Below are 23,199 nucleotides of genomic sequence, written 5' to 3'. Positions count from 1 at the left end.
CTAGGTTCTAGCAACCTCATGATGGGTAGAGGGAAGATTCGAGTATCATTTAGAAGCCTAAACTTTTCGATGTTTCATTAAGCTGGGTGAATGGAATATGAATGACAGTCATCCAATATGCTGATATATAGAAACAAGACCATGCTCATCAAAGAAAGTCCTAATATTCCCTCGCCTTAAATGGCACCGACCACCACTGACACACACATATGCTCAAGTGGGTACTGAGTGACAACCATGTCCCCCCTGTCCCTTCTCAGGTGCATGCAGACACACTCACATAAACAGTGTATATGAATGCATCTCACACAATGCCATAGTGACCGTGAGCACAGTAGCTTTTGTTGTTGTGGGGACTATGGTGTGCAACTTTGGTAATTGACGTGAAGACATTTCCGCACAAGATAGTTCTCAGATAGTTGTCCCCCACGATGAAATCGGGAAGGGGACTGTGGATTTGCCTCTGTCCGTCTGTAAGTTTGTTCGTTCGTACGTTAGTCACATGCGATATCTCATACAGCACGAAACTTGGGTGAATGATGCGTCTTGCCATAGAGATCCAGCATTTACAATATGACACTGATTGGCCAGATGGTGGCGTTATAACAACAGATTGAAAATGCTAACTTTGAAGGGTCACGCCCCTCACCCTGTTTGACCTAAAGTCATGAAATGTGGTACATAGGTCGCTCTCCTCACAAGGAACAAATTTGCCTCAGGTCTGTCATGATGGATTTTCCACCATTTAGAATTTTGCACACATGCTCAGGGATATGAGTCTAGCTAACCCACGAGATATCTCAGACACCACCTGAGTGATTTTGACACAACTTCTGTGAATAGAGATCTGTCATTTCCAAAATGACACTGATTGGCCCAAGGGTGGCGCTGCATCATTTGTGGGGGACTACATGTTTACTTAGCCTTTTTTTGCTCTTATTATTATCTATCTTGATGCCTAGTCACTTTACCCTGCCTTCATGTACATACCTACCTCAAATACCTTATTATTATCTATCCTGATGCCTAGTCACTTTACCCTGGCTTCATGTACATATCTACCTCAAATACCTTATTATTATCTATCCTGATGCCTAGTCACTTTACCCTGCCTTCATGTACATATCTACCTCAAATACCTTATTATTATCTATCCTGATTCCTAGTCACTTTACCCTGGCTTCATGTACATATCTACCTCAAATACCTTATTATTATCTATCCTGATGCCTAGTCACTTTACCCTGCCTTCATGTACATACCTACCTTAAACACCTTATTATTATCTATCCTGATGCCTAGTCACTTTACCCTGGCTTCATGTACATACCTACCTCAAATACCTTATTATTATCTATCCTAATGCCTAGTCACTTTACCCTGGCTTCACGTACATATCTAACTCGTATATCTCCTACCCCTGCACATTGATTTGCTACTCCCTGTTAGGGTTTGGCCGGGGTAGGGCGTCATTGTAAATAAGAATTTGTTCTTAACTGACTTGCCTAGTTAAATAAAGGTTAAATAAATACAAATAAATATAGCTCCATTCTTGTGTATTTTATTGTCCCCCACGATGAAATTGGGGAGGGGACTGGATCTGTCTCTGTCCTTACGTCTGTACGTCTGTACGTTAATCACACGCAATATCTCACACAGCATTGGCCCAATTTTCACAAAACTTGCCATAGAGGTCCGTCATTTACAAAATTACACTGAATGGCCCAAGGCAGGAGCTTATAGTAATTAACTGAAATGTGTTAGATATCTAAATTGGTCCAAGGTGGGGCGACATGTTTACTGTTGCCTTGTTTGTGTTGTGACTTGTGAAGTACGCCATTGGAGTTGTATTGCATCCATAACATCTTATCATTGGTGATGTCCCATCTGCATTTCTGACTCCTGAACACTGCAACAGTGAACACAGCCATGGCTCCTTATACTAGCCTAACCACCATCTGGCATCCTTGGCCCTTTTCTGGTCTCTGAAAGATCAATATCATTAAATGTCAAGCAGTGTTTGTTTGCCTCTGGCACACTGATTAACAGTGCTTTTAAGCTGTCCAGTCATGATGTACCTTTAAAGGATCTGCCTTGCTTGCTATTTGCTTCACGCTCACAGCCTTGTGTGTTCATGCCTAATTGTTTTGCATGAGCGTCTGTGTGTGCGTGTAAGGATGTGGGTGTGGGGAGTTTTGCATTTTCAATGTTTTCTGGGTATATGCAATTTATGGTTATTGCGATTTCCTCTGCAGCACTGTGTTTGTTTGAATTTATTTTGTGTGTGTGTGTGTGCGTGTGTGTGTGTGTGTGTGTGTGTGTGTGTGTGTGTGTGTGTGTGTGTGTGTGTGTGTGTGTGTGTGTGTGTGTGTGTGTGTGTGTGTGTGTGTGTGTGTGTGTGTGTGTGTGTGTGTGTGTTTGGAACTACACACTACTTTTTTTAGCAAAAATAAAATATGGGTAAAGTAGGCAAGAATTTCCTGTATTTTTCGGGCATCAGACCTGCCTACTTGAGATATTGTTTATGGTGGACTTTGAGTGATTCTGGACCTATTCCGACTGACATTTTGGTGTACAAAGCCCTCTTTAAACACCGTAAGGTCCCGTGCCTTATAATGCCACAAAGACCCATCTGTCTGCTCTCTGTTGCCACTCTCTCAGTGGAGAGAGAGTGACATGTCACATTTTCTGGTCCATCCAGACAAATAATCAATTTCCTCTTCCTCTGAGTGAGTGACGTCATATGAACGGTGACAGTCTAGTGAGTCCAGCCGTTGTGGTTTCATCTCACTGTGATATTCTCAGCCTGATTCAGAGCTCTCAACATAAAAAAGTACTAAATAATGTCATAGAATTGAAAGAAGATTACTTTTTCTTGATCACAAAAAGGCAAAATAATTTCATGCTTAAAGCTGAAGTTGAAACGAGTCTGAACGTACTGTATTTGAATGGTGTTTCTGTCGTCAGTTACATGAAATTGTGCCGATATAGTACTGTCACAAGTATGATCATATTTATTTTACAGTTATTAGACGTGAAATGTTATAGCAAGTAATTTCATCATTTGATTATCGCTATATTCAGAAAGTATTTCAGTCATTTCAAGCCCTATTGCCCCACTTTTGTTAAATAAAAAATCATATAAAATTCATATAAAATTCATATTCATAAAATTCATATTCATAAAATTCATATTCATAAAATTCATATTCATAAAATTCATATAAAATTCATATTCATGAAATTCATATAAAATTGCTATTTACATAATATTTGTACACTGTACTTGACCTTGTGTCCTCAAAGTGAGAACACTTCAGCTATTTATTTTATTTTTAAATGACCAGAAATGTGAGTTCCAGAACTTTCTAAAACTATGCAACATTACCAGTTATTGTTAATGGCCATTTCATGAAAATTAATTAAGTTTGGGTATGTCTAGTCAGGCGGAAATCTACATTTTCCCCTATCAATAGTCTAAATTACACATCATGACTCCAGAGTGATCTGCTCATTCAATTTGTAATCTATGACATTTGTGATTTAGATCATTTTTCACAAAGTAGTTTGGATGTAGTGATCTACTTTTTCAAAGTAACTTCAGTTAAGTAAACTACACTGAGCGTAAAAAACATTAGGAACACCTTCCTAATATTGAGTTGCACCCACTTTTGCCCTCAGAACAGCCTCAGTTCGTTGGGGCATGGACTCTACAAATCAAATCAAATCAAGTTTATTTTATATAGCCCTTCGTACATCAGCTAATATCTCAAAGTGCTGTACAGAAACCCAGCCTAAAACCCCAAACAGCAAGCAATGCAGGTGTAGAAGCACGGTGTCGAAAGCAAGGTGTCGAAAGCATTCCACAGGGATGCTGGTCCATGGTGACTCAGTTGTGTCAAGTTGGCTGGATGTCCTTTGGGTGGTGGACCATTCTTTCTGGTTCTAGATAGCACCTTTTTTTCTAAGAGTCAAGCCAGCTCGAGTTACAAAGCAAGGAAGGATAGTGGTGACAATGTAAAATACTGTCTCAGTCTGTAGATGAAGTCAGGGGTTAGTTACTGCTACTGCTGTTGATGACGAGGAAATTGATAATGGTCAGATGGTCAGAGGAGGGGAGGTACTGAAGGGTCCTTTAGAGTGGTAGAAAGCATCCGTTACCACCCTCCCCCCCAACTCCATCTCTTCTGTCTCCGTCTCTCTTTCTGTCTCTCTTTCCGTCTCTCTTTTTGTCTCTCTTTCTGTCTCTCTTTCTGTCTCTCTTTCTGTCTCTCTTTCTGTCTCTCTTTCTGTCTCTCTTTCTGTCTCTCTCTCTCTCTCTAGCTATCGCTCTCTCTGTCTGTGTGTGTGTTGTAGAGCTGTACATTGCAGGTTAAAGCCTGGCCAGGTTCCAACAACCTCTCCCTTCAGGATTCCTCTCCACCTTCCCTCCCCCTTAACACATTCTGGTTAGAGTCACACCCTGGCCGTAGTGTGGGCTATTTCAGGGCACTGGCGTCCAGGAACAGGTCATTGTTTTGACTCTCACATAGCTAAAACAGAATGGTTTATTTTTTATTTCCCCCTGTGTTGTTTGCGATGGCAGAAATAGACTAAACTATAATAAAATCAGTCACCCAGCGAGGATTGTGGGAAGAGCTATGGCTTCCTGGCACATACTTTCAACTGTCAAGAAGGTCTGGTTCAATAAGCCAATTTTTCCCATGGGAGTATATGAGAAACTTTGTAAGTGTCCCTTATATCTGAAGAGTTGGACGGTCAACCAGGTTTTTTTCCCATGAGAACTGTCATGAGAAATGAAAGTGTTGTTTCTGAATAGCATAAGAACAAAAATTCTGAGCATTTTGACAAGCGCTGCATAAAGCGTTAGAGAGTGTGAATATTCTTAGCATGTGTTACGTGAACACAAAGTGTCTAAATATACTGTATGTGAGAAAGGACGGAGAGCGGTTAATAATGATTATGTATCTGTCTCCATGGTAGCATTCCTCTGTATCCGCCCACACACCTTTACCATCCACTCACCTTCACTTTACTGCAGTAACAGTTACACAGTGTCGTCTAGTTCCTCTTAACCATCTGTCCTTACTCCGACCTCCTCTTCGGCCTCCTCTCAAGCCTCCTCTCCGGACTCCACTTGGGCCTCCTCTCCAGACTCCACTCCAGCCTCCTCTTCGTCTTCCCCTCCGGACTCCACTCCGGTGTCCACTCCGGCCTCCTCTCCGTCCTCCATTATGGCCTCTTCTCCGGTCTCCACTCTGATCTCCACCCCGGCCTCCACTCTGGCCTCCACTCTGGCCTCCTCTCCGGCCTCCACTCCGGGTCTCCACTCCGATCTCCTCTCTGGCCTCGTCTACAGCCTCAACTCCGGCCTCCACTCTGGCTTCCTCTCCGGCCTCCACTCCGGGTCTCCACTCCGATCTCCTCTACGGTCTCCACTCCGGCCTCCACTCTGGCCTCCTCTCCGGCCTCCATTCTGGCCTCTTCTCCGGACTCCACTCTGATCTCCACTCTGGCCTCCTCTCCTGCCTCCACTCCGGCTCTCCACTCCGATCTCCTCTACGGCCTCCACTCCGGCCTCCACTCCGGCTTCCACTCCGGCCTCCACTCTGGCCTCCACTCCGGCCTCCATTCCTTTTTACACTTCGGCCACCCTGAAACATTGACAGTCGGACTGTGTCAGGAGCTAGGGGACTGAGGAAGGAAACACACCCTGGATTATAAATACATAACAGAGCAATTATTGGACCACATACTGGAGGTAGGGCTACTGTAGGGGGGGCAGTACTATCAAAGCAGTTGTGTATCAAAAAGGTTCATTTTGAAAACTATTGAACTGGTATGGGAGAATAGCAGGACTGGTTGCCAAGGACTGACTACAAACATCAAACATTATTTTGTAGAACTGCTATACCTGGCGTGTTTGTGTGACAGCCCATGGCACAGCAGGAGAGCGAATCCAGTTTGGCCAGCTACCCGCCATCCATCCCACAATGCACTGGGTGTCTGTGTTATGTAAGAGGCTGATCTGCTCTACTGTTAGTGATACTGGGTGGACATCTCTCTCTCTCTCTTTCTCTTTCTGTCATACATTTCTCAGGGACTATAGGGAGCTGTGGTCTAAAGTTACATAATACATAAAGTTACATAATACATATCAATATGTATTACATTTGTAGAACATTTTCAAACATTGCAATTCGTCTCAAAAGAAATCATATTCATTATTAGGCCATTTATATCCAGCTAATCTGTATAGAGAAAGTTATAGTTGGTTGAATCACAGGAGGCTGGTGAGGGGAGGACGGACCATAATAATGGCTGGAATGGATTTAATGGAATGGAATGAAACCACGCTGATTCTCAACAGCCACTCTGATCCTCAACACTGGGGCCCCTCAGGGGTGTGTACTTAGTCCCCTCCTGTACTCCCTGTTCACCCACGACTCTTTCACCATCATTAAGTGGTAGGCCTGATCACCGACAACAATGAGACAGCCTATAGAGAGGAGGTCAGAGAACTGTCAGTGTGGTGCCAGGACAACAACCTCTCAATCAATGTGAGCAAGACAAAGGAGCTGATCGTGGACTACAGGAAAAGGAGGGCCGAACAGGCACCCATTAACATCAACGGGACTGAAGTGGAGCGGGTCGAGAGTTTCAAGTTCCTTGGTGTCCACATAACCAACAAACTATCATGGTCCAAACACACCAAGACAGTCGTGAAGAGGGCACGACAACACCTTTTCCCCCTCAGGAAACTGAAAAGATTTGGCATGGGTCCCCAGATCCTCAAAAAGTTTAACAACTGCACCATCGATAATATCCACACCGGTGGCATCATCGCCTGGTATGGCAACTGCTCGGCATCTGACCATAAGGCGCTACAGAGGGTAGTGTGTTCAGCCCAGTACATCACTGGAGCCAAGCTTCCTGCCCTCCAGGACCTATATAAAAAGCGGTGTCAGAGGAAAGCCCATAAAATTGTCAGAAACTCCAGTCACCCAAGTCATAGACTGTTTTCTCTGTTACTGCACGGCAAGCGCCAAGTCTAAGACCAAAGGCTCCTTAACAGCTTCCACCCCAAAGCCATAACACTGCTGAACAACTAATCACATGACCACCGGACTATTACATTGATACCTTCCTCCGTTTGTTTTGTACTCTGCTGCTCCTCGCAGTTTATTATCTATACATAGTCACTTCACCCCTACCTACATGTACAAATTACTTCAACTAACCTGTACCCCCCACACAATCACTCGGTAACGGTACCCCATGTATAATGCCTCATTATTGTTAATTTATTGTTACATTTTATAATTTTTTACTTTAGTCTATTTGGTAAATATTTTCTTAACTCTTCTTGAACTGCACTGTTGGTTAAGGGCTTGTAAGTAAGCATTTTATGTTAAGGTCTACACTTGTATTCGGCGCATGTGACAAATACAGTTTGATTTGATTTATTCCATTTCAGCCATTACTATAAGCCCAATCTCACAATTAATCATAGTGTCACTAGTCACAGTGTTATAGTGTCACTAGTCACGGTGTTATAGTGTCACTAATCACAGTGTTATAGTGTCACTAGTCACGGTGTTATAGTGTCACTAGTCACAGTGTTATAGTGTCACTAGTCACGGTATTATAGTGTCACTAGTCACGGTGTTATAGTGTCACTAGTCACAGCGGTATAGTGTCACTAGTCACAGTGTTATAGTGTCACTAGTCACAGTGTTATAGTGTCACTAGTCACGGTGTTATAGTGTCACTAGTCACAGCGGTATAGTGTCACTAGTCACAGTGTTATAGTGTCTCTAGTCACAGTGGTATAGTGTCACTAGTCATAGTGTTATAGTGTCACTAGTCACAGTGTTATAGTGTCACTAGTCACAGTGTTATAGTGTCACTAGTCACAGTGTTATAGTGTCACTAGTCACAGTGTTATAGTGTCACTAGTCACGGTGTTATAGTGTCACTAGTCACGGTGTTATAGTGTCACTAGTCACGGTGTTATAGTGTCACTAGTCACAGTGGTATAGTGTCACTAGTCACAGTGTTATAGTGTCTCTAGTCACAGTGTTATAGTGTCACTAGTCACAGTGTTATAGTGTCCCTAGTCACAGTGTTATAGTGTCACTAGTCACAGTGGTATAGTGTCACTAGTCACAGTGTTATTGTGACACTAGTCACAGTGTTATAGTGTCACTAGTCACAGTGTTATAGTGTCACTAGTCACGGTGTTATAGTGTCACTAGTCACGGTGGTATAGTGTCACTAGTCACAGTGTTATAGTGTCTCTAGTGACAGTGTTATAGTGTCACTAGTCACAGTGTTATAGTGTCACTAGTCACAGTGTTATAGTGTCACTAGTCGCCACTAATCCAGGGCTCTTCATGCCCATTTTGCTCTTATTTGATCTAATCCTATTATTCTTTCTGTGAAAAACTATATTATTAGAGGCAGAGGATCCCTATGGGGCAGAGGATACCTATGGGGCCCTTTTCCCTACATCGTGCACTACAATTCCCTATGGGCCCTGGTCAAAAGTAGTGCACTATATAAGGAATAGGGTGCCATTTGGGACACACCCAGAGAGAGCTCTTCTCTGGCTTTCTGCTCAAACACCTATCTCGGTGTCTCTGTAGGAGCCTGTAAATGTCACGACTTCTGCCGAAGTTGGTCCCTCTCCTTGTTCGGGCGGCGTTTGGCGGTCGAAGTCACCGACCCATCACTGATACATTTTTCCTTTTCCATTGGTTTTGTCTTGTCTTCCATCACACCTGGTTCCAATCCCATCAATTACATGTTGTGTATTTAACTCTCTGTTCCCCCTCATGTCCTTGCCGCCGAACGCCACCCGAACAAGGAGAGGGACCAACTTCGGCAGAAATCGGGACAGTAAATAAGCAATTACACACCGGAGAGAGGAGAGGGCTGTCCATATAGTCTGAGAGTTTAGTTAGGACGCGTCCTTGGTGCTCCAGTCTAGTCACCTGGGTGGGTGGAAGGACGAGGCAAAACAGCAGTAGAGCATCATTCAGATACTGTATACTGTACATACACGTATTTAGAACGGTTTCCTATTCTCTGACTGGTTTAGGATGGTTCCCCCTGTTGCGATTGATTTAGGTTTGGTCCCCCTGCTCCAGTTGATTTAGGATGGTTCCCCCTGATCTGGCCGATTAAGGACTGTGTGTTCTTGACTGATCAGTGGGCCTGGGCATATAAACTGGGCACAGCGGCACAGAGGGGAAAGGGGAGTGGCTACAGGGCTATTTGTTCCCATTTGTTCCCATGGCAGCACCTCTATTCTCAAATCAATCAGTTATTCTCTATGTCAGATACTGCTGTCTCAGCCCACACATCATTTTAGATGTGTAGAAAGAATTGAGTCTACAATATGTATTCAGGTTGACTCACTCTCAAAAGTAAAATTGAAGCAGAAGTACATTAAGCATCACATTTCGCTGTAGGCTTACACTTTGTGTATGTATAGTATACAGTATCTGAATGATGCTCTACTGCTGTTTTGCTTTCACAGCTGTGTCAGGCTGTGGAACCAGTATATTCACTTACTGTGTTTTACCCTCAGTGATTTTGAATGTTTCCTCCCCATCACTCATCTGACATTTGCTGTAAAATTGTCAACTAAAATCTTAAAGAGTTTGAGTGACTCACTGACTAACTTATCTCTGTATAAACTTTAACAGCATCGAGCGTGAGGCACAAAATGCAAACATTCTTTAATTCCCTTCCTTTATGTTTTATTCGGCTATACACCAGTTATGTTATGGGTCTGTTTGACCCGGTACAGTTAGTACAACAAACACAGAAAGTACAGTAATTAAAGGAGAATGTCTTCTTTCAGTTCTTTTCCCTGGGTTGATAGCCCCAACCGCATGGAAAAAGTCATATATCTGTCAGATTGTTTGTGATCCAATGTCGTTGTCACGTTCTGACCTTAGTTCCTTTTTTATGTCTTTAATTTAGTTTGGTCAGGGCGTGAGTTGGGGTGGGCATTCTATGTTGTTTTTCTATGTTTTGTTCTGTGGGTTATATTTCTAGGTGTTTGGCCTGGTGTGGTTCCCAATCAGAGGCAGCTGTTTATCGTTGTCTCTGATTGGGAGTCATATTTCGGTAGCCTGTTTTTCATTGTGTGTTGTGGGTGATTGTTTCCAGTTGTAGTGTTTGTTTCACATTTCAGGACTGTTTCGGTTTTCGGTATTATTCACTTTGTTATTTTGAATTTTTTGTGTTTAGTTTTAATAAATTAAAATGGACACTTACCACGCTGCGTATTGGTCCGATCCTTGCTACTCCTCAGACGAAGAGGACGAGAACCGTTACAGTCGTAAATTCTAATTTCTCAAAACTCAGTTTTAGCTCAACTTCAGACCAGTGTTCAGTGTTGCTCAGCCCCTGAGCGTCATAAGGAAATCCTATATATCTAATAGCTATGTGATTGGCATGGTCACACCATTCCTGTGCAGAAAGCAGCTTGTTTCTAGGACATTCCGTTTAAGAGTTAGAAAAGATCAAGTTCAAGAGTCAAATTGCGGGTCAAATTGACTTCAGATCAGTGTTGCTCAGCCTCTGAGCATCATAGGGACATCATATATGTGATCATCATGGTTTCACCATCCCTGTGCAGAAATCAGCTTGTTTCTAGGACACACCATTCAAAAGCTATATAGACCAAGGTCAAGATAAAATTGCGGGTCAAATTGACCCAGAACATCAAGGATGTCACTTTTCCTGTCCCGGGTAGTGTGTGTTTTGTTATTTTGTATTATGTGTTTGAGACCCATTCCTAGGAGAGTAGACGAAGGGTCATGGTGAAAAAATTATGTAAAATCATATTTGATTGAATTCTAACAAAAACAAAAATTGTTTGAAAAGGGAAGGAGAAACACATGTACTGTAGCCTATGTGGTAGCCCAAAAGATTTTGGAAAGAGACTACAGTAAGGAGAGATCATTTTTGGGAGTCCAATATGTAGCCATTGTAGTTTGTAGATTTTAGTCACCTTAATCTCTCACAGAAATTTCAGGGACTTTAGTGGAACTTTTTGTGGTACTAAAAGAAAACCAGTCATCTAATTTCCTTTGTGTGCCAGTGGAGGCTGCTGAGGGGAGGACGGCCCACCTATTCCACTCCAGCCATTACCACGAGCACGTCCTCCCCAATTAAGGTGCCACCAACCTCCCGTGTTGGGTACATAACTAAGTGCTCACCACAAACATACAGACAGTTTAAAACAGATCCCTTGGCAAGCCAAGACAGTCGTCTCCTCCCTTCGACACAAAGCAGCCACGCAACCTTTCCTACCTACACCAATGTAGAGAATCAGGGGGTGGCCCCACCAGTACTCAAACCTGGGTCCAGCAACTGTCAAGTCAACACCTTAGCCTTTATGCCAGGTGGTCCGTACCTCTTAACCAGCTAAGCAGCACCTCAGAGCGGCTCACACTGACATACCTGATTAGCAGAGAGAGAGATGGTTATTTTGGTTATGGTTATTTTGGTTATTTTGACCTTGGTTATTGTTGTTACTGTTATCCCATTGACAATTATGATTCTCTTCTTTTTTTTCATATTTTAAATATCCAAAATAAGCTTTGGCAATATGTACATTGTTACGTCATGCCAATAAAGCAAATTGAATTGAGAGAGAGCAAGACATGGGATTTTGTAGGGTACAAAGTAGAGGAAGAAAATATGTCTGAATGGTTGAAAAATCGATTTAAATTGTATGCGGACATTCAATTTCCTGAGTTCTTTACAGTGGTGTAGTGAAGAGTATAGGCAGGTATACTGACTTTTTTTCCCATTCGACATTGTGTTTACTCATTTCATAATCCAAACTGATGCGTATCAAAGTAGTGTAGTGGAGATATTCGCCATATCAATTATGTAGTACAATAGAGAAATTATGCATAAAGTAGCCTACAATGCAAAGCCCGTGAAATAATTGGCTTATCCAAACTCATGTGAATAACTGCAAATGTTACATTTAAAAACAGCCAATAACAAAATAATATGTAGGAAAACAGTGGCTGAAATAGCTCTGATTGGCTGGTCATTCAGAACGTTACTTTGCTTCGATCATAGATTTTTTTTCTTGGTGGCACCTTGGCTATTTGCTTTATAAAGGCATTCATAATATCCTTTAGCTATCTCACGTTTTGGAACAAAAGTATATAATGCTGTGTTTTTTTTAAACAGAGGATGAATACAAAGAATTGCCACAATCAAAATGTTCTACGGTGTATCCTGTCTTTAGCTGTTCTAGTGCCCAACTAAATCTCTTCAAAACTCGTCAATGCGCTCTACCATTCTCCATTTGTTATGTTCTTTCTCTGCTGAGATTAACTGATGATTCTCTCTCTCGCCCTCTCGCTCTCTCTCTCTCTACAGACCTGAGTGACCAGTTGCTAGAGGTGGTGGGTCTGGAGGGCGCCATGGAGATGGGGACGATCTACTCAGGCCTAAAGAGTGCAGGTCGCAGACTGGCCCAATGTGCTAACGTTACCATCAGGTCAGGATCCTTACTGCTGTCCCCTCTGTCCCTCCGTTCATTCCTTCATTCATTCATCCATCCCTCCAACCATCCATCCCTCCCTCCCTCCACCACCCATTCCTTTCCGTCTATGTCACCAAAACCAGAGTTGAGTCCTGGAGACAGAAGTGTCTCCTGAACCCTTCTCTTCCTCACGCCATGAGCCCCTGACTGTGTCCAGTAAACCAGACCTTTGGCCAGCTGACACACTCATTCATTACAGCCACAGAGAGACTGGCAATCATCGGCTGACAAATTAGCTTTCTCACAGGTCTGAATGCACAGTCAAAGGCCAATTTGGATATGCCAACCAACCAATCTGTTTTAGAAAAGTGGAATTAGTTCCCATGTTTTTGTTGCTCTAGCAAGACTCGCTCCATTAAACATCCACAGTAAGCCCAGTTACAGTACCGTTTATAGGGGACGCAGTCAAAGCTTTCCCCTCACTTGTTTCACCCTACCCTTAATATTTTCCAAAAGCAGAATTAAAAGAGCATTCATCATAGTCATTCTCCCATACTGAGTTTCCCGGTGAGGCATGCATGAAAGGCTTAAACTAACTTTGTGTGTGTGTGTGTGTGTGTGTGTGTGTGTGTGTGTGTGTGTGTGTGTGTGTGTGTGTGTGTGTGTGTGTGTGTGTGTGTGTGTGTGTGTGTGTGTGTGTGTGTGTGTGTGTGTGTGTGTGTGAAAGAGAGAGTTAGTTTAGAGAGTGGGGTCCTGAGAGGGCCTGTCTGGGAACAGGACTCGTGGGAACAAAGGCATCAGTGTTTGGCTATGGTCCTGGGGTGGGAGGGATGAGATGGACAGTGTGTATGGGAATATCTGGTCTTGGAATCGGTGGGATTGGATGGACAGTGTGTGTGGGAATCTCTGGTCCTGGAATCGGTGGGATTGGATGGACAGTGTGTATGGGAATCTCTGGTCCTGGAATCGGTGGGATTGGATGGACAGTGTGTATGGGAATCTCTGGTCCTGGAATCGGTGGGATTGGATGGACAGTGTGTGTGGGAATCTCTGGTCCTGGAATCGGTGGGATTGGATGGACAGTGTGTGTGGGAATCTCTGGTCCTGGAATCGGTGGGATTGGATGGACAGTGTGTGTGGGAATCTCTGGTCCTGGAATCGGTGGGATTGGATGGACAGTGTGTATGGGAATCTCTGGTCCTGGAATCGGTGGGATTGGATGGACAGTGTGTGTGGGAATCTCTGGTCCTGGAATCGGTGGGATTGGATGGACAGTGTGTGTGGGAATCTCTGGTCCTGGGTTGGGAGGGATGGACAGTGTGTATGGGAATCTCTGGTCCTGGGTTGGGAGGGATGGGATGGACAGTGTGTATGGGAATCTCTGGTCCTGGGTTGGGAGGGATGGACAGTGTGTATGGGAATCTCTGGTCCTGGGTTGGGAGGGATGGGATGGACAGTGTGTATGGGAATCTCTGGTCCTGGCTTGGGAGGGATGGACAGTGTGTATGGGAATCTCTGGTCCTGGGTTGGGAGGGATGGACAGTGTGTATGGGAATCTCTGGTCCTGGGTTGGGAGGGATGGGATGGACAGTGTGTATGGGAATCTCTGGTCCTGGCTTGGGAGGGATGGACAGTGTGTATGGGAATCTCTGGTCCTGGCTTGGGAGGGATGGACAGTGTGTGATCTGTACCTCCGAGGTGTGTGTGATCTGATTCTTGACACTCTATCTCTATACTCTACCTCCTACCCCTCTCTCTTTCTGTCTCTCTCCTCTCTGTGTCTCTTGCGCTCTCTCTTCACAGGACGTCCAGGCTGCTGCCCATGCAGATCGATGGGGAACCTTGGATGCAGCCCCCGTGCACGGTGAGAGAGACCCACCACACAAACTAACCCCACGATACACCTCCACATTCCTCTCTTCCTGCTTCCTATGTCTTTTCAATCTCAGCGCCTCATCCTCCTACGCAGTAGGACCTGGGGGGTGAGACTGAGCTGAGGCACTGTGTTCTGTGTACTGTCCTTTATTGGTTATTTGGATTTCAAGGTCAGATACTTGCTCTGAGAAGTGACTCTTCAATCTGCTGGATAGCATTAAAAGCTTGCTATTTCTCAAGCAGGAAGTGACAGTGAAATACCACTGTGTATCTAGTAAATATGTGAAGTGTTTAGAAGTAGAAAAGAAAGTGCGGACTTCTGGACACTTGGCATGTCCTCCTACAGATGAAGGCATTTTGCTGAAAAGTGGTGGTTTGATGATAAAACATGGATATTCTAAAGCAAACTTCCATTGCTGAATATCTTTTTATTTTGTCCCTCCTCCCCTTACAGATCAATATTACACATAAGAACCAGGTTCCCATGCTACTGGGCCCTCCTCAGAAGACCCCCTTCTTCTTCTTCAAGAGACGCAACAGGAGTCGGGACTGAGTGAGGAGGACACTTCAAACTCTCCCATCTTCACACAAACACGGCCCCTCCAACACCAACTGATGACTGGACTGGTGAACTGTTCCCCATGTTCCCCATGGAGGAACTGGACCTTGGGAGAGGAGAGGAGGTGTAGAGGAGAGGAGGTGTAGAGGAGAGGAGGTGTAGAGGAGAGGAGGTGTAGAGGAGAGGAGGTGTGGAAGAGATGAGGTGTGGAGGAGAGGAGGTGTAGAGGAGAGGAGGTGTAGAGGAAAGGAGGTGTGGAGGAGAGGAGGTGTGGAGGAGAGGAGGTGTAGAGGAAAGGAGGTGTGGAGGAGAGGAGGTGTGGAGGAGAGGAGGTGTAGAGGAGAGGAGGTGTGGAGGAGAGGAGGTGTAGAGGAGAGGAGGTGTAGAGGAGAGGAGGTGTAGAGGAGAGGAGGTGTGGAGGAGAGGAGGTGTAGAGGAGAGGAGGTGTGGAGGAGAGGAGGTGTGGAGGAGAGGAGGTGTAGAGGAGAGGAGGTGTGGAGGAGAGGAGGTGTAGAGGAGAGGAGGTGTAGAGGAGAGGAGGTGTAGAGGAGAGGAGGTGTGGAGGAGAGGAGGTGTGGAGGAGAGGAGGTGTAGAGGAGAGGAGGTGTAGAGGAGAGGAGGTGTGGAGGAGAGGAGGTGTGGAGGAGATCATTTGAAGAAGGAAGAGGATATTCTTAAAAAAGAAAACAACTCAATAGTCATTGCCCCTTGGACCGATGGCACCACTTCAGAATGAACCAAGTGTAATGACCACTTCCTGTGTGTCCATGTTCTAGCTTCTAGAACTTCCTGTTAACTTTGAACTCTGACCCTGCCACCGGCCCACTAACTCAGTTAACCCCGGCTCCAGACCCAGCTTTAGCCCAAACACACCAGTACTGCCACACTGCCTTGGCAAAACACAGTCCCAACCAACATATAGGTACATTTAGTGATACTGCCATGATCCTCAAAGGGAGGGATAGAGAGATGGAGGGATAAAGAAACACATAAAGAGAGAGAGAGAAACAGAAGTGGGGTAGAAGGGGAGACAGACAGGAAGAGAAGAAAAGTAGAAGAGAAGAAGTGAGGGATGGGATGATCGATACAGCAGATGAAAGTAAGGTGTGTGTGTGTGTGTGTGTGTGTGTGTGTGTGTGTGTGTGTGTGTGTGTGTGTGTGTGTGTGTGTGTGTGTGTGTGTGTGTGTGTGTGTGTGTGTGTGTGTGTGTGTGTGTGTGTGTGTGTGTGTGTGTGTGTGTGTATAAGTGCTCCTCTCTCTTTGAGGAACCTGTTGAATAATGAATCAGAGCTTGTAGAGTATTCACTCCAGTGTCTTTCCACGATGCCAGAACACTGCCTGAGACATGAAACAGAAAGAGAGCATCTATAATTGACTGCTTTGTTTATGCTTGACGGTGGCAGCAAGGCAAAATCCACAGCAACAGTGGCATGGGAAACTCAAACTAACATGTAGGGATTTTTTCCCCCCATCATTTTGGCCCACAACAAGCATATTTGAACTAGAATTTGAAGAATATCTATGGCTGATCTGGTGTCAGGCCTTGGGGGAAAGGGAAGTTGAAGTGTTTTTATCTCACCATCTTCACTAAGTTACTCAGGGCCATTGGTCTGTCCAGACGGATCCGTGGAACAGAACTCAGTGTAGAGGGGAGACAGGGTAGAGCGGACCTGACTTCCGTATTACTGTAGAGACAGAGATCACTGAGAGCAGAGATGAGCCCTGTGTCCCAATCAGAAAAGCCCAGTAGGACAGCATTAGGAACAGAGCCCAGTGTAGAGGGAGAGGAGACTGAAGGAGGCATGGTAGGTCCTTACTGTAATGTGTTAGGACAGCTTTAGATTGAATCAACAAGCCTCACCCAGCAACAGATGTCCCAGAGAACACTTTTAGAGGGTTAGAGATTGAAATGGATCCAGCTAGCTAGTGATAGAATAACAGCCTGACTGCCCCAGGCCTGAGGGGTCTGATTTAGCACAGCTTGGACTGGACCTAAATTTAACCTGCTATTTCAGGAGGATCTACACTGTGAAGCACTATTCCTAATTACAGTGTGAAAACATCAGCTCGCTGTCCAAGAGTGCAAAACCCAGGGGCCCGACTGAAAATGGTGGGTGTAATTCCATTCATGTTTGTTGCTGGGCCGTACTATTCAGGCAACAGGAAGATATATTATCAATTAAAATGTGCTGAACTGAAAATCACTCTTAAAATCAAACCGAATGGCAAGAGCTGAACAGGTAAGACACCAGTGAGGCAGAGATAGTGTGGCAGCTACTACGATATACCCTTATAGTACTGTCCCAACAATAGTAGCCAACTATATATGTGCAGACACAGTATTTGTATATCATGGAAATAGGTGTGGTGCACATGAATGTGTTTTTTAATGATATATTATTAGTGTAGAGTTTGAGACTATAGAAGAGCACATATAGATATATACATATACATATATATACATATATACATACATATACATACATACATATATAGATATATACATATATACAGTGTTCTTTATTGGGTCACTTCAATGACTCAGTCTGGGGCTGGTACACAAAACATCCCCTCTGGCACCATAGCACCCTCATACCCTAGGATTTCTTTATTTTATTTATTTATTTAACCTTTATTTAACGAGGCAAGTCAGTTAAGAACAAATTCTTACTTACAATGACGGCCTACCCCGGCCAAACCCTGGACCAATTGTGCACCTCCCTATGTAGGATGTAAGGGTTAGGGTGCATGGCACAGGGGGGTGAGAGTGAAGTGAGCCCGTATCCAACACTGAGTGTTTGTCCCAAATGGCACCCTATTCCCTAAATAATACACTACTTTTGACCAAAGCCCCATGGGGTCAACGAATGCGGACTGCGAGGGAGATTGGCAGCGTGGACAATGGTGAAATGTCTTGTTTGGTAAGTTCTAGTTGTGGTTTGAAGTTGAACCTGAGCAAGTCATTGTAGCTGATGGTCATTTTTATGCCAAGGTAAGTGAAGGGGCCCTTGGTAATTTTAAAGGGAATTCCATCAAAATTGCACTACATTCTGTGTCATTCACTTGTTCAGGTTTGGCTTGTAACCAGAGATCTTGCCGAATTCATATCCCACGTATCTATAACCGTGGGGACTGTACTGTGAGGGTTCAAAATAAACAACAGAAGATCACCCGCATACAATGAAAGTTTGTGATTTACGCCGGCCCTTTGGTCCCTGGTCAAAAGTAGTGCACTGAATAGGGAATAGGGTGCCATTAGGACTGACCCTGAGCTCCGCTTACGGGGCGAGGCTTTGATGTCTTCGGCCCTAGATCCCTTTAAAACCACACTGAGCCGGGACTATCACGTCCAGGACCCACTAAAACAGAGCCACATGTCCAATGACCATGGAGTAGAAGTAAAACAGTCCCAAATGGCACCCTATTCCTTATAGAATAGTGTACTACTTTAGACCAGAACCCTATCAAAAGTAGTGCACTATATAGGAAATAGGGTGCCATTTGAGACGTAGACTTTATCTCTATGGACCACAGGGTCTGTCTGACCCTGCAACACCTCTAACCAGTACATACAGGACAACATTTCAATAACCACATCACCTCTACTATCATAACATAGAATTGTCGGCCAATGGTCATTGGATATTGGGGCTCATTTTAGTCTTTATGGAGCCTGGATCGAGGTGACTCAGTGAGACGTGTGCATGTTTACATATCACTTTTCATTTATGGGAAATAATTTTCAATTTTAACTGTTATAATTATGTATATATAGATATTTGTTTATATATTTTATCTGAAGTTACACCACCGCATGCCTGCTGAAACAAAGGAGACAAAGAAATGTCTGTCTGCTTGAGGAGAGACCACGCTGATTGTTGCAACCCCCTCCTTCAAGCTATGACCTGTCCTGCTGTCGGGTCACATTAGCTGTCCAACCCCCTCCTTCAAGCTATGACCTGTCCTGCTGTCGGGTCACATTAGCTGTCCAACCCCCTCCTTCAAGCTATGACCTGTCCTGCTGTCGGGTCACATTAGCTGTCCAACCCCCTCCTTCAAGCTATGACCTGTCCTGCTGTCGGGTCACATTAGCTGTCCAACCCCCTCCTTCAAGCTATGACCTGTCCTGCTGTCGGGTCACATTAGCTGTCCAACCCCCTCCTTCAAGCTATGACCTGTCCTGCTGTCGGGTCACATTAGCTGTTCAACCCCCCCAACCTATCCATTGCTTAAAAACCCATGACCTTGTGTGTTTATTTGATGTGTTTCCCCATTGGTAGCTAGCATAGCATGTTGATAATTCTGTGCTAGAACAGGACAGTGTTGGTTTGTCTTAGGTCAAAAGGAGAGAGACTTCCCAGGAGAAATGTCCACTATTGCTGCCATTTTGTGACTCATCGTCAGAAGATGGAAGGGGGATGCCCGACACAGAACTCAGAACTCTAACCTATCAGACTATTAATCCTCAATGTTTGTGTCACTCAGTCACCACTCATCTCCAATCCGGTCATCAGAAAATGATCAATAGCCTTAACTAACAAACAAACACACACAAGGGGTCTCTAGTGCTTTTTCTGCCAGGACACAACAACGACGGGACACTGACGAAGAAGAATTTAGTAAAAAGAACAATGATAAGGAACTCTCTGTCTCTGTGTTGCAATAACCCACTGCCATCACTAACCAGCTGCCCGACCCATAACCATTACTGCCTATCGGGATGGGCCCCCTCCACCCACTTCTAAGAGAATTTGGTTTAGCCCAGGTTGTCAACAACCACTGTAAAATGTGGCCTCTGAGCATCATAGAAACACCAGGGAGGACTGGACTGAGGCCATCCATTATCATTTTGACAGACAGTGGGTGCATCCTAAATGGCATCCTATTCCCAATTAAGTGCACTACTTTTGACCGGAGCACTTTGTGGGCCCTGGTCAAAAGTAGTGGACTATAGGGAATAGGGTGCCATTTGAGTCGCCCTCCATGTTGCAGCAGGGATTTCTATGTACTGCACCTCAGCCACTGTTATAGCCATAGTGTGTGTCTGTGTCCATGTACATGGTGATCATGATGTGACTCTGCCTCTGAGGTGACCTAGAAGAGGGATATATCAAATAAACCAATAATGATGATAGTATACACAGTCTATTACAATTAGGATAGTTTAATTTACCACCATTACATATCCACACTCTTCCACTGAATTGAGACAACCAGATGCATAAAAGGGCTCCAAGCATGTCATTTAGAATATGGCCAATACATTGCTGCATTTTATGCAGTATATCAGTTTGGATAATTGAAATGGAGCCAAAGACGGTCCTCATCACCATCCTCCCCATGTGAAACTATTGTCCCCTTGTCTCCACTGTCCCTCCTGACCTTGGTCTTTTCGACCTTCAGAGACTCACAGACGCAGTGAGGTTTATCGTGCTGTCACTGTTGTTGGTGTCGTCCTATTCTTAGGCCTGGGCAGATTAACTTACAGTATTGAGTGACACTAGTGGCCGGGACAGATGCAGTCGAGCTAGAGCCATGCATACAGTCTATATCATTCCTGAGTGTGATGTTCCACATGTATGTTTAAACCCATGGGCCTGTTGTGTTTACCATAGAAATAGCATAGCAATTTGATTGGTAAACTCATGGGTACACTCAAAATGGCTGCTAGTCCACTCATTATGGCATCATTGACTTGAATGGGGAGGCCCCGTTCTACTTATTCTAGTTATGTGGTGTTTACCCCCTCAGGGTCAATGTGGTATGTATGTATGTAGCTGTCCATATGCCTGTAGCGCGCTGCGAGGGTCAAGGGCAGACTGTGACAGTAGACCCTGTGATTGGACAAAAAGAAGACTGTAAATCAATATTCTCATCTTCTGTCCTAGCTGGGTTTATTGTCTGTCTGTTGCCCTCGCCGTTGTGTTTGTTAGCTGTATGTTGGACAAAAGAATAATCAAATAAACAAAGAGGATGAATATGCTATGCACACTGTTGGGTTATATTTGGCGATATGGTCCAATGAGATGTTTGTTCTTTTATTTTTTATATTAGCATCTCCATTAGCCGACGCCAATGGCAACAGCTAGTTCTGTTCTCCACAACATTGCCACACACAACACACACACACACACACACACACACACACACACACACACACACACACACACACACACACACACACACACACACACACACACACACATCTGGTTCTGTCTTCTACTTAAATTGATTAGAGTTAAATTGAATCGGACATTGTTTAGCTTTTTTGTTAATAATTAAAAAAACATAAAAGCTCCAAGTGGCCCAGCGGTCTAAGGCACTGCATCTCAGTGCTTGAGGCATCACTACCGTCGGCAGGTAGCCTGGCGGGTAGGAGCGTTGGACCAGCAACCTTTTGGTTGCTGGATCGAATCCCCGAGCTGACAAGGTAAAAATCTGTTAACGACGAAGATGTGGATGTCAATTAAGGCAGCCCCCCTGCACCTCTCTGATTCAGAGGGGTTGGATTAAATGCCCTTGACACATTTCAGTTGAATGCATTCAGTTGTACAACTGACTAGGTATCCCCCATTTCCCTTACAGACCCTGGTTCAATCCTGGGCTGTATCACAACTGGCTGTGATCGGGAGTCCCATAGGGCGGTGCACAATTGGCCCAGTGTGGTTAGGTGAGGGTTTGGCCAGGGTAGGCTGTCATCGTAAATGAAGAATTTGTTCTTAATTGACTTGCCTAGTTAAATGAAGGTTAAATACAACTACTAAATGTTGATGATAAGGAGTGGCAGGAGGAATGCGGTTTCAACACAGGCCACTCATCATGATCACAGAGACCAATATTACTCTGTATCTTTATTGTGAACAAAGCAATGTCAAACTCTAACAACTTGCTTCTGTTGTGAAGCAGAGGTACTACTAAAATGACTTTATCTATATTGAAACATAGATACAGTGGGAAATGCATAGGCTGCAGACACACTAACGAACACACCCATAGCAATGTCTCAGTCAGATGGAGTGAAGAGAGAAGGATGTCACTTTAATGGGATTGAATGAACAAACAGCAGAAGGTCCATATCCCCCACACCCATGACACACTACTCCTTCCCACCGATCCCCTCTAGCCATGCTCCTTACCCTCAGGTCCTTCCCACCCACCCCCTCTAGCCGTGCTCCTTACCCTCAGGTCCTGCCCACCCACCCCCTCTAAGCCATGCTCCTTACCTTCAGGTACTTCCCACCCACCCACCTCTAAGCCATGCTCCTTACCCTCAGGTCCTTCCCATCCACCCCCTCTAAGCCATGCTCCTTACCCTCAGGTCCTTCCCACCCACCCCCTCTAGCCGTGCTCCTTACCCTCAGGTCCTTCCCACCCACCCCCTCTAAGCCATGCTCCTTACCTTCAGGTACTTCCCACCCACCCCCTCTAATCCATGCTCCTTACCCTCAGGTCCTTCCCACCCACCCCCTCTAAGCCATGCTCCTTAACCTCAGGTCCTTCCCACCCACCCCCTCTAAGCCATGCTCCTTACCCTCAGGTCCTTCCCATCCACCCCCTCTAAGCCATGCTCCTTACCCTCAGGTCCTTCCCATCCACCCCCTCTAAGCCATGCTCCTTACCCTCAGGTCCTTCCCATCCACCCCCTCTAAGCCATGCTCCTTACCCGCAGGTCCTCCCATCCACCCCCTCTAAGCCATGCTCCTTACCCTCAGGTCCTTCCCAACCACCCCCTCTAGCCGTGCTCCTTACCCTTAGGTCCTTCCCACCCACCCCCTCTAGCCGTGCTCCTTACCCTCAGGTCCTTCCCACCCACCCCCTCTAGCCGTGCTCCTTACCCTCAGGTCCTTCCCACCCACCCCCTCTAGCCGTGCTCCTTACCCTCAGGTCCTTCCCATCCACCCCCTCTAAGCCATGCTCCTTACCCTCATGTTCTTCCCACCCACCACCTCTAAGCCATGCTCCTTACCCTCAGGTCTTTGGGCCCACACACATGCACGCAAAGGTTGTCCCAGCCCACCATAAAATTCAGCTTTGTTTTGCTTATGCCTGAGATGATTGTTTCGAACACTGATGAGGCCTAGAGCTTTAAGATACCCAAACTTAACATGTTTACTTTCCACTTACACCCTTCGAAAGAGTTATGAAGACTTAATGTTTATTCTTAAGCAACCCCATACTGTGCCCTCACCTTCAGTTAATCCCTAAAATACAGGCACTTGCACTGAGAACCCCAAACTAT

General features: G+C 44.9%; 1 protein-coding gene across 6 annotated transcripts in view; it reads left to right on the top strand.

Moving 5' to 3' along the window:
• LOC129816610 (diacylglycerol kinase beta-like) overlaps nucleotides 1-20,945 on the top strand; it is a 158,547-nt gene extending 137,602 nt beyond the window's left edge. For 5 of the 6 annotated variants that reach the window (XM_055871305.1, XM_055871306.1, XM_055871308.1 and 2 more), the window contains 3 exons: nucleotides 12,421-12,541; nucleotides 14,330-14,390; nucleotides 14,856-20,945. In XM_055871305.1, coding sequence (XP_055727280.1) covers nucleotides 12,421-12,541; nucleotides 14,330-14,390; nucleotides 14,856-14,954 — 281 coding nt within the window. In that variant the 3' untranslated portion in view covers nucleotides 14,955-20,945. Of the gene's footprint in view, nucleotides 1-12,420; nucleotides 12,542-14,329; nucleotides 14,391-14,855 lie in introns of those variants that run through there. The other variant, XR_008753582.1, reaches the window with a different exon arrangement.
• Nucleotides 20,946-23,199: the final 2,254 nt, after the last annotated feature.

The sequence above is a fragment of the Salvelinus fontinalis genome, chromosome 19, assembly GCF_029448725.1.
Source record: "Salvelinus fontinalis isolate EN_2023a chromosome 19, ASM2944872v1, whole genome shotgun sequence".
Lineage (NCBI taxonomy): Eukaryota > Metazoa > Chordata > Actinopteri > Salmoniformes > Salmonidae > Salvelinus > Salvelinus fontinalis.
This window is presented reverse-complemented; position numbering and strand designations above follow the sequence as displayed.